The sequence below is a fragment of the Danio rerio genome, chromosome 19, assembly GCF_049306965.1.
Source record: "Danio rerio strain Tuebingen ecotype United States chromosome 19, GRCz12tu, whole genome shotgun sequence".
In the NCBI taxonomy this organism is placed as follows: Eukaryota; Metazoa; Chordata; class Actinopteri; order Cypriniformes; family Danionidae; genus Danio; species Danio rerio.
The window spans coordinates 25,557,104-25,570,000 of NC_133194.1; the positions used below are offsets into that span (position 1 = coordinate 25,557,104).

General features: G+C 32.4%; 1 protein-coding gene across 9 annotated transcripts in view; it reads right to left on the bottom strand.

Moving 5' to 3' along the window:
• Positions 1-12,897, bottom strand: part of grb10a (growth factor receptor-bound protein 10a) — a 117,559-nt gene that overhangs the window by 15,170 nt on the left and 89,492 nt on the right. For 3 of the 9 annotated variants that reach the window (XM_068215118.1, XM_073930781.1, NM_001004287.2), the window contains 6 exons: positions 11,561-11,717; positions 8,312-8,427; positions 3,579-3,653; positions 3,195-3,332; positions 2,087-2,197; positions 1,800-1,898 (listed from right to left, as the gene is read on the bottom strand). In XM_068215118.1, the coding sequence (XP_068071219.1) occupies positions 1,800-1,898; positions 2,087-2,197; positions 3,195-3,332; positions 3,579-3,653; positions 8,312-8,427; positions 11,561-11,717 (696 nt within the window). Of the gene's footprint in view, positions 1-1,799; positions 1,919-2,086; positions 2,198-3,194; positions 3,333-3,578; positions 3,654-8,311; positions 8,428-11,560; positions 11,718-12,388; positions 12,443-12,897 lie in introns of those variants that run through there. The other 6 variants (XR_012394548.1, XM_073930782.1, XR_012394551.1 and 3 more) reach the window with 3 other exon arrangements.

Consider the following 12,897-nt stretch of genomic DNA (forward strand, 5'->3'; position numbering starts at 1 on the left):
ATAAGCTTGTGAAGCCAATACTTGCTTTACTTATAGATATCTATAATTATTAGTTGCTGTTGTATTTTTTTCTAGCAACATTTTAAATGGAAGAGAAAAAAAAACATTATGCAAATTAAAATAAGCTTTTGAAGAAATAAACCCACAAATGGCACACTTACAGACCGTATCATTTTTATTATTAGTTTTTTTTACTTTGAATAATTTAATTTATTGTATAATTAACATTTAATAAAATGCTTTACCTACCTAAAAATTACATTTTAAACATGTCAATAATGTTGAAATAAAAAATATCTGTTTTATATTTGTGTAGTGTTAGTACTAATTCTGTTTCATAATATTGTCTCCAAGAAAAAAAGAAAAAAATACAATAAATAAAGCTCACAACAAATGGCAGATTATATTACAATTTTGTTAGGCACTTCAAAAAGAGGTATGGGTTATTTATTTATTTTTCTTTAAATTAATTAATACATTTTAATCATTAAAAAAACAAGTACTCATAAAACTGATAAAATAGTCAGTAAAGACATTTATAGGCTGTAAATTTTTTTTTGTTATTTCAAATAAATGCTGCTAGTCTAAACCCAATTGTTTATTTATTTCTTTGTCTGGGTTATTTTATGCATTCATTTATTTTTCTTCAAATTAATCAATACATTTTAATGATTAAAATAAATTAAGGACTCATGAAACTTAGTAAAAACAAGGTCTACAAGAAATTCTTTTTCTTTATTTGTTTTTTTATTTACTGGTCTGGGTTATTTTATTTATTTAATTATTTATTTATCTTCTAGTTAATTAATAAATATTTTTTTAAAAATCAAGGACTCATGAACTGATTAAAATAGTCAGTAAAGACATTTATAGTGCTACAAAAAATGTATTTCAAATAAATTTGCTAATCTAAACCTATTCAATAATTTTATTTATTAGTTAATTAATTGATTAATTTATTTATTTATTTATTTGTCTGGGCTATTTTATTTATCCATTTCTCTTCAAATTAATTAATATATTTTAATAATTTTTAAAGTTAAGCTGATTAAAATAGTCAGTAAAGACATTTACAAGAAAAACAAGGCTACAAGAAATTCTATTTTATTTCAAATCAATACAGAAAAAATACATTTAAATAACATTTAAATGAATAAAAATAAAATGTATTTATTTATTTTCTGGGCTATTTATTTATGTAATTATTTATTGCTCTGGGTTATTTTATTTATTTTTTTTATCTTTTTTAGACATTTAAAAAAAGACATTTATAATGCTACAAGAAATTTTATTTCAAGTAAAGTCTGCTAGTATAAACCTATTAGATAATTTTATTTATTTATTTATTTATGTATTTATTTTCTGTGCTATTTATTTATGTAATCATTTATTGCTCTGGATTATTTTATTTATTTATTTATTTATTTATTTATTTATTTATTTGTCTGGGTTATTTTATGTATTTATTTCTTTTCAAATTAATTAATAAATGTTAATAATTAAAAAAGGTGAAATTTTATAAAATCGACAGTAAAGACATTTATAGGGCTTACAAAGAATTTAATTTTATTTCAAATACATGTCATTAAATACTTAAAATACTTCCTTGTTATCCATGCTGTTAATTTAAACTCTTAAATTTATTAATTTATTATTATTTAGATGCATTTACTTATTTATTATTAACATTGGTGAGGGAAGGAATGAATTTTATAAAAATATTTAAAAAGCTATAAATAATGAGAAACTGGAGGACCTCATATGTTGTAATAATGTATCATCATGTTTTATCAGTCTACCTTGAGCAGTCTAAAAGCAGTCATCCAGCATGTGCGGCTCTGCTCGTCCTCGGCACAAAGCATCTTCAACTCCTTCAGCTCAGTCCTGCCCTTACTGGGCTGTCAATCAAAGAGATCTACTGTCAAATCAAGGCACTCCAGTTAATAAGGACTAGCATGCACTGTACCAGGAGAGGCATGGGTTGTTATTTAGACAGGGGTATCATTGAGTTGGAATTAGCGCCAGCCATGCCTCCTCTATTCTCAGTCTATGATTTTGTTCATTTACTGACCGTGGTCCAGCTCACCTTAATGCAGAATTGGTAGTCTGTGGGCGCATTGTGCATCTTTCTGCCTGTCGTCACAGTAAAGATATTGCTCTCCTCCAAGTCTGACAGTAATTGCAGGTGCCTTGGTTCCTAAAACACAATTATAACTTCATTATAACTCCGAACTTACACAGACAGTCCAATATAATGACTGCAGTGAATAGTGAAATGGTTATCCTGACATACATTTTTAAGCCAAAACAAAAGTCAAAATGTGAAATTTTGGATGATGAATTTTTTTTTTAATTATTGCCAAATCATTTCATCATTCCAAATTATTTCATCATTAATGTTATCATAAATTTGACTATTTTCTTTCCAATAACAAAAACATAAATGGTTTTATTGCCTTAGTTAACAATAATAGTTCGACACACATTGTTCAAATCATTTTAACGATGTTGCATTGTGTTGTTTTATATTGTACTCTTATCTATATAGTTCTTTATTTAGGGTGAAATTAATTATATATATATATATATATATATATATATATATATATATATATATATATATATATATATATATATATATATATATATATATATATATATATATATATATTTATGTATTTATTTTTTTTATTTATATAATAGTTCCATATGGTTCAAAAATCAAATTGGCTAACAGCCGTGTGAGGTTCTGAAATGGGGTATATGCACACAGACTTTTAATTTTTTAAACAGCCAGCCCCAGGGCTGTCTTTCCATTATAAAATCGCCACGTTTAGGGTCTGTATTCTTTAAAAATCAGTGATGATCACTGCCTGATACACATACAATATAAAGTGGGTCTCAAATTGGACAATACAAGCATGTATTATAATTCCCTAACATGAATGGACTTGAAACAGGGCAGAATGATATATTTCTAATAATTTATTTTACACTGTTTTTACACAATCATAAAACTTTAATATCAGTTGTAAGTTTATGAATCAGAGGTTTACATTTTTAATGTCAAACATTTTTCACTAGTAACACTTTTCTGCAAACACACATGTGCTGCTCTAAAAAGCACTGATATGCTCATAAACTAAATGCAAGAGTTATGAATTAATATCACAAAAGATTGAAGCAAATCTTGCCTTTGACATTCCTTTAGTGGAGTAGTAGAGTCCAGAACGACGCAGGAACATGTAGAGCTTCTTCCAGGACTTGCGGCCCGTCTCTTTCATATAAAGGAAGCCCTGGATCTCTGGACAGCTGCTGGAATTCAAGAAATTCTATGCAGGAGGGGAGAAAAAAAAGACCATCTGGAAAATGAGTTCTTCAAACCTGGATGCCTACCATGCTTCAATAACGCAGCGTTTCTGCTATCACAAGGCATGAGTATGCATTTCAAAAGCCGTTTGAATCCACTTTGCTCATTCGACAAACACACAGTCATGCAAAGAGTGACGCACGCGGGTGACAATGTAGGCTAATCCAGATTTTGCTGTGTCACAGATGTATTTGCGTGCTATTCTCACCTGTAAAAGCTGGGACTGTGGGATAGAGCCATTCGATTCCTGACACCAAGCCACCATCTGCTCCGGAAAGAAGTTCTGGGAGTGGAGGAGAGAGGAGAGGTAAGAAAAAGACTGTCTGCACTGAACATATGCCAACTCATTCTGTTCCATCAAACAAAAAAAACTATTATTATTGTTTGATGGAATTTTAACAGGATTAGTAACAAAAAGCCACCTTTAGTTAAAGTATAGTTTAGTTTTACCTTTTCAATTTACAGGGCCAATATGAAAATGTATCCTTATTCAAGTTAGATTGAACAAACTTTAAATTAGTGCTATATCAAACTATCGACCCATTATCATTTTTAACCTAATTAATTGTATGTTAAATTTCACTTGGAAATTACCCCCATAAGTCTTTATGATGTGAAATAAACTTCTAAAGATAATTTAGAAGAGCAATTTAGTACAGCAATTATTAATCATAGTTCAACATTTACTAAAATTATCAATTATTAAAAATTCAAGGCTGTGCTTGTTGACATTAGCGAGTTAACACAACCTAACAATGAACAAAGGTATTTTAATGTTTACCAAACATTAACAAACATGAATACTTTAATAAATCTATTGTTCTTTGTTTGTTTATTAATTAAATTAAATATATTAATTAAAATTAACCACATGTTCTGTGTTGTCAAGTGTTACTGAAACTAAAACCACCAGTTGGTGTAGCAAATGCACATTGGATTTATACTATGGATTTGCTGTCCAGTGTTTGGACTAAACTGAACTGAACTTCAACTTTGAAAGCTGGACTGACACCATTTCAATTAACTAGAACTTCTATGTTAAGCTGCTTTGCCACAATTTACATTGTAAAAGTGCTATATAAATAACATGAATTGAATTGAAGTACTTTTTTCATTGCATTCAATCAAATGACTCATTTAGCAATGAAAGTAATGAGTAGTTTATACCAATGACCCACTGAATCATCAGTTCAATTGATTTGTTCAAAATGCAGATTCTTTCAGAAAGGAAACACCAATTGTTTGTTGATTGAACAATTCTATTCTAGAATTTATGAAAAAAAATTCATCACTTTCTGGCCATCGGATATTAGGCATGGATATATATTTGCGATCGTGATTTTCTAAAGTAATACATCGCTTAGTAAACATATATTTTTAACATTTGTTTAACCTCCCCATACAGTTGTATATAGCACTTGGACCCGGAATACGTAAGTGGATTATTTGAAATTTAAAAGAAGGTTAAAATGGCAGAACATTCAGTGCCAGTGTAAGCAGATTTCACTCTGAATTATTGGCTATTGATATTTGTTTACACTATAATAATAATAATAATAATAATAATAATATGAAGACGTATAAGAAAAAAATTAAGAAATAAATACAAAATACATAAATAAATACATATAATATTAATAATAATAACAACAACAACAACAACAATAATAATAATAATAATGAAAAAGAAACAAAACTGAAATTAAAACAAAAACACAAAATCTAAAAATAAAAACCAATTCAAACTATTTATGAAAAAAACTGCATGAGTTATTTGTTAAATGACCCTTTTAAATTTCAAGTATTTCTTGTGAAATGACACTAAAATATATTAAGGTGCTTTGTTTATGGCAATCCTGATTTACATTACTTCTGAATTAAAATTTGACCTGTAAATCTAAAATTTGACTAATACAGCATCAATGAATCAAACAATTGAAACACACTATCTATGATTTTTAGATCAATAATAAATGTAAACCAGCTAATCACACTAATCAACAATTTATTTTGTTGATTTACCACCAGTAAGTTAAAGCATCTTCACCAAAGAATTCAGAAATTCAAACTGGCATAAGCTGAAACCTATCTAAAGCTAATTTAGGTGAGTTGTGCAGAGCATTTTCCAAAGCCAGGGATTACCAAGAGCAGGTTAAGTGTTCTGTCAAATAGACTCGGACTAACCGCCCACAGACTGTTCAAATGCTAGCACACACACACAGTACATACCGTACTAAAGCACGGGCTCAAATCAGATTAAGCTTTGCATGAACATTTTTTCTAAGCGCATAAAACGTCCGTGGCTTAGAGAGCAGGATAAAATGTTTCACAGCGTTCACACTGTAAGGCGCTTATATGACAAAGGTTCAAATATAGTTGTCGGAATGCTGTCAGTTAAAAGATGGAGTCTATGTGGAGTGTATATATATACACACACAGTTGAAGTCAGAATTATTAGCCCCCTTTTGATTTTTTTTTCTTTTTTAAATATTTCCCAAATTATGTTTGACAGAGCAAGGAAATTTTCACAGTATGTCTGATAATACTTTTCCTCTAGAAAAAGTCTTATTTGTTTTATTTTGGCTAGAATAAAAACAGTTTTGATTTTTTTTTAACTATATTTGGGACACAACTTTTAGCCCCTTTAAGCTATTTTTTTTTGACAGTCTACAGAACAAACCATTGTTATAGAATAACTTGCCTAATTACCCTAACCTGCCTAGTTCACCTTATTAACCTAGTGAAGCCTTTAAATGTCACTTTAAGCTGTATAGAAGTGTCTTGTAAAATATCTAGTCAATAATTATTTATTATCATCATGGCAAAGATAAATTAAATCAGTTATTAGAAATAGGTTTTTAAAACTATTATGCTTAGAAATGTGCTGAAACAATCTTCCCTCTATTGAACAGAAATTGGGGAAAAAAATAAACAGGGATGTTAATAATTCAGGGGGGCTAATAATTCTGACTTCAATAATAATAATTCTGACTTATAACTATATATACAAGCTGTACTTGAACGGCCGGAAATTAAATAACTAGGGTTTTTGCAACATATCGAAAGCAGGAATGCATGGCTATTTTTATGAAATGTTTTGTTGGTCACATTTTACAATAAGGTTTCATTATTTATTGTTAATGTATTTGCAAACATGAACTAATAATGAACAAAATGTGAACAGCATTTATTAAGAATCATACTTCTTTACTAAATTTACTAAAGCATTATTAAATACCAAACTCGTGATTTTTAACATTAGTTATTGCACTGTGAATTAACACAAACCAACAATGAACAACATTTTTTTCCAATAACTAACGTGAACAAGGTTAAACAAATACTAATAAATGTAGTGTTTATTTTTTGTTTATGCTAGTAGATATATTGACTAGGATTAACTAACCAAACCTTGGTTTAAAGCTAAGTTTTAAATTTGGCTTTTCAGTGTAATGTACAGAAATTATCCAAAGTAATACACTTAAGTGTTTCTTTGCAATTAAAAGTGTGAGATACACATTTGTAAGGTCTTTTTTCTTACAATTATTTTATTTTCTGTTGTATGGAGCCACAAATCTGCACTTCAACAGGACTTACACCAAGTTCAGTTGTATTAATATCTGTATTCTGAAGATTTTTATGGTGCACTTGTTTATACTTAATATGACTAGTATATACTTAAAAGTCTAAACAAATTTTTTTCTGGCTGTTTACAGTATTTTCTAATTTATGCAGTGATAATAACCTAAATTAAAACAAGACATTTAAATGTGAGTGATTAGGCCAGAAATGTATACAAATTAGTGCACTATTAAGCACAATTATTTTGGGAACAATTCACCCACAAATGAGAATTCCTTTACCATTTTCTCAACCTAAATTGGCACTTATAAAATATATTTCATCTTTTGAGCACAAAAAAAAGTTATTTTGAAGAATGTTAGTAGAAAAAAAAAAACAGTCAGTGACATCCATTGTAGAAACAAAAACAAATAGTATGGACAGTGTGTTTGGGGTAATGCATTACAAGTAACACAAGTTATGTAATAATATTACTTTTCTAACTAACGAGTAAAGTAATGTGTTACTTTAAAAAAAAAAGTAATAATATTTGAGCTACTTTTCTGAAAATGTAATGCGAGTTACTTTTTAGTTTAATTAATTCGCTTTCCAAATATAAGTTGCTGAATTAAAAATTAAGTAGTCACAATGAATCATGGAGTCAATGAGAGAATGTTTCATTATTTTGAATGCATCGAGAAAAAAAAGGGATTGTCTCAATGGACAGTGATTTTACTTGATACAAATAGTATAAAAGTAGCAAACACATTGCTTTAAACTTTCATTAATCTGTATATACGTCATGTATAGCTCTGGGGTCATGAAGTTCTCAGATAACATTACCGTAAAATATTTATTTATGTGTGGTAATCATTTTAAGGTAAATGTAGGTGTAGGTTGTAAAGTGTGTTGTTTATTAAAGCACTCCTTTGTTAAAAAAAAAAAAAAAGTTCTGAAAGAGATCAAGCCTCAGCCTGGTAATAAAAAGTAACTAGAAAGTAACGTAACGCAAGTAATGCAACTAGTTACTTTTTGGGGAGTAACTGTAGTGCATTACTTTCAAAGTAACTTTCCCCAACACTGACAGTGATAGGTTGTTTTTTCTTTTCTTTTCTTTTTTACAAAGTATGTTTGCTATTCTTAATGCTATCAATCAATCAACAGGAGAAGTGAGAAGTATGGTGATAACTCTTCATACTTTTACCTTCTTCACCTGCAGTGGCTTGTCTTAAAGGATTTATAGCTTGCAAGTCATGATTCAAGTGTTCTTAGTGGATTTTTGGGGGATAAGCAGACTTTAATTTCAGTGGATTTGGTTTGAAGTGGTGGTCCTAAAAGAAACGCATGGGTGGGCTGTATTGGACAGGCTGTTTCTCTTACCAGTGGGTTTCTAAAGAACTCATACTTGGCGTAGTTCTTCCTGAAGAGGAACTTGCTCTCTGGAGGCATGCAGGCCTTCACCGACACCACCAGCTCATGATCTTCCAGACACCTCTCTGAATTTAAACACAGATGACATCAGAACACTGTTAGTTTATCTTTATTTGCAAAATAGTTCTTATCATGACATGTGTTGTAACCTTTGAAGCTGGGGAATCTTTCTTTTTCTTTCTTTCTTTTCATTTATTTAATAATTTAGTCTTTCCATAAGCTCTTTCTTTCTTTCTTTTGCACTAAAGCGGGTCACACACCGGATGCGCCACAGCAATATGACAGTAGGAGGTAACGCACACCTGACACGCACATTCGCATGTTAATTAAAATGAAACACTGTGATGCGGCAGAAACATAAACAGTGTTCTGAGTCTTAGCTGGGTGCTGTGGACGTCTGCCGACTGTGCATACCCTAATAGAAATCTTTGTTTAGAATTCTAAAATGCATGATGCTGCATGGCACGTCTCTGAGCAGCACATCCAGTGTGCGACCCCCTTAAGCTCCATCTCCAAAAAGGAAGATATGGTGTAAATTATAATAATGCATTAAATACAGAATCATAATATTTATCCTCAAGTTATCTTTTTTTATATATTACAGTATGAAAATATTGTAATTTAAAGTGTTTTAAAGGTATATTTAAATTAATGCATTTGACAGAAGCATTTAGCTAAAAAGATTTAAAGATTTATAGTTAAAGTTAGTTATATTTAGATCTCTGCGTGTGTGTGTGTGTGTGTGTGTGTGTGTGTGTGTGTGTGTGTGTGTGTGTGTGTGTGTGTGAGTGTGTGTTGTAGTTACTCGAATAGTCTACTAATCTAGCTACTCTAATAAGAGTTTTAAGAATCTCTGCTCTAGTAACTGCTTTTAACCAATAAAATATTTCAGGAAAAATTAAGTAATTTGTTGTTAGATATTTAAATTAGGGAAGTTTAGATCAAATCATTTGATGGGAAATCGGGCATGATCACGTTGTTTCAGACACGATCGAAATCGGACATTACCCACCGATCAGGAGGACACATATATACATCTTTAACACATCTATAGTTATGCGGTGGCTAGGCATGGGCTGGTATAGGATTCTGATGGTATGACAACCTTGGCTAAAAATATCACGATATTGTGATTACTGCTCCAAAAATATTCTTAAAAAAAAAAATGTTCTCCTAATTAAACATAATATATTTTATTTCAGGAAACATATAAAACATTTTAAACCAGTAGCTTTTGATGTAGAGGTTCCATTTCTGCTGAAGATACTGTTGCTGTAAAAAATAAAAATAAAATAGATGTGGAAAACGTAAAAATATAAAAAAAGAAATAAAAAGCATACAATTTAGGAATGGTATAGCAGAAAACTTTGACAGTTTTAAAACCTTGACTTCCAAACCTTCTAACCAAAGTATACCTTGTAACCCGTTATCATCCCATGCCTAGCGGTGGCACAGAACTAGACCTCTTTCTTGACTTCACACAGAAACAGCAACGCGTGCGGCATAACATCACTTGGTTGCAGAGACACTATTGGTTAAATGCCGGCTAAGTAGAACACGGAAGCAGCTTGAAGCGGAAAGTGCAAGTATGTCTATGGTCTGGAGGTATGTAAACTTGCTAGTTGACATGCTGTTTGTTTTATATTATTTTTTAAAAATTATTTACTGTTGCACTAAAGTCCAAAAGTGAGGAATTGATGTTATTTATTACTTGATTTATCAAGCTACCTCACAGAAGTGCTTTGTTTGTTAACAGAGATGTTGAGTGTTGGAATAAGGTGATTTAAATAAAAAATAAAAAATGGAACATCCTGGATCTGTTTTAGTTGTAACTTTTATATACTTTTTTTATGTTTTATAGAAGTATTGGATCGGGTTTCGATCTCGATAGATACTCAAAGTCAAATGACTTAGACTCGAGGGCAAAAAAAAAAACTGATTGGGACATCCCTAATTTTAATGCTACATTTAAATTCACACATTTAGAGGTATCTTGCATTCAAAGTGTTTTCTCTATATAAACCCATTATTGTTGCTCATATCAGCATACTTTACAAGTTAAACAACAAAAGAACATGTTTGTTTGTTTGTTTTTTTGTCAAAATTGTCAAATGAAATGATTTCAGTACCCCACACTACATTATATATATATATATATATATATATATATATATATATATATATATATATATATATATATATATATATACTTAGTTGAACTAGCAGTTGTACTTGTATGCAAAAGACAAAGCCCTGGCTGAAACCCCATCTAATGCATCAGTTGTCTATATGATCCCTCATCCACTAATTCATTCCTCTGAGAAGGAGAGAGAGCATGACTGTGTATGAAAGAGAAAGCGAGAGGCATTGCAGAGGGATGAGGTCATGTATTTAGCTTGATTGCACCGAGAGGCTGATGGCAGCAAAGTCAGCAGACTCTCTCTTGCTAATGGCTTACATAACGGCAACGTTTCCAGAAGGTTTCCATAACGTTGCCGCTCTAATGTCTCCAGAAGCGATGGGGGGGTCAACACATCCAACCACACCAAATAATGCTTCAGAGATGTCAGCTGACCAAAACAGACCAACCACGCCCTGCAAAATGATGACATCATAGCATGTGACCTGCACAATAAGCGCCTATGCAAAAGTCCAGAAGAAGAAAAAAAAGTGCACAAATCAAAATAAAGAGTCGATTGTGTGAATCTGAATAATTTGAGAAGCTCAAAAGTGGGATTTTTAACACCATTCCAGTGCAACGGCTGCATCTCTAAAGGTCAGGCGGAGTTAAATCTGTTTAGTTTGATTTAGACAAGGGGTTAATCTGTAATCTGCCTGAGAAATAGGCAGCCACACGTGTCCTCACGACTGTCCTCTCTCCAAGCTCATTTCCTCAAAAGCATCAGCACTGCAAAGATTTTATTCCTCTTTCAGGGTTTAGACGCTTCGTGAGCTGTTGTGCATGCAAAACGTGCAGCCGTGCATGATGTATAATGCCGTATTTGAGAGCTTAAGCGTTAATAAAACAAGTATGCGTGTGTATATAAGAGTCTGGGCTTGCTGAAAGGTGATTTCCTGTTACACAAAGTGCAGCGCACTGGGAACCCAGTGTCCCCGGACAGAACAGCTTGTCCTCCTGGACTGGGTGTGTGCCGCACGCACAAGTCATATGGACACAGAATAAAAAACTTGTCTTACCCAAACCAAGCAAGGAATGATGCTCCACTAGTGACCAGCAGTTGTCATCCAGGCAGTGGCTCTTGTAAACCAGGAACTGACACACATCTCTGGCCATCATGCCAGCAGTGACTTCCACAACTTTTCCCACACCATCCTCGCTGAAAACCTTGATAATCTGTTGAACACACAAACAGACACACATACACATGCAGAATGTCAATTACGAAGCGAACAGTGCTTAATATGACCTCAAGGCAATGTTCTGGATGAGTTTAATTTGTCAAACAATTACAGACACACTCTGGCATAATACTCCAGACAAGATAATTACGCGGCTTGTATTTCGACAGCCCGTTCAGTGTAAACCGTCCAAGCTAAACATACGCTCCGCTTTTCAGTTATTGAAGAGTTAAAGCAATGCTTGACAGGGAACAAAAGTTTGTTTACATTTGTCGCTCAAGTTTTTTTATAGCATATCTCAATGTTTATGCGATCCTTCGTTTAATCTACATGGACTCTTATCGTGTTTAGATGGAGCACGGCGCTCATAAGCATGACTGACTTGAACACGCACGCACAAGAGGATATACTCCATTAAGAGAGATTCACGTGAAAGTCAACGGCCCGGACGGAAATGGAAGAGAAAATGCTTTCAGTGATCGAGTACACAAAACTAAAAACTTGTGTGTGCACAACTGAACATGCACATTCATACACAAATGCAACTACATACTTTTTTGTTAATTACAAAAATATTTGCACAACTATAATTTAAAATATTATTAAACCAGCATCTGCAGGATGTGTGTGGTATTCCTCTAAAAAAGTAGTTTCCGTCAGTCTTACCTCTACAGCCAGATACAAGCAACAGTCCGGCGAACACGATGGCATTTTTACTCTGAGACAAGCTCAGCTCGTTCACACAGCAAGAGAGAGAGAGAGAGAGAGAGAGGGAGGAGAGAAGGGGAGGAGGGAAGGAAAGTGAGAGGATGAGAGGACTTGAGAATAGACAGAGGGTTGAGATGAGACCCAGAGAGCTGCTGAAACAAGAGAGGGAGAGAGAGAGAGAGAGACTCAGCTGACAAGCAGCTTGCGTCTTACAATGCTCTGGTGGATTAAGCTGAGAGAAAGAAACTCGAGGTGTGAGTGAGATAGAGAGAGAAGGAGAGAGAGAGAGAGATGGCTAGTGCGCTGATTTGTCAATACAACTCGCATACTGGGTTTCCCTTTAGTAAACGAACAAAAGTCTGACATCATTTCATCATTCTTTACTTGTAAAAGTTATTCTTGCACTGAACAAAAGAAGCAGGGCATTGTTGGGTGAAAAGATCTGAATAGGGACTAAGGTTGTCTCA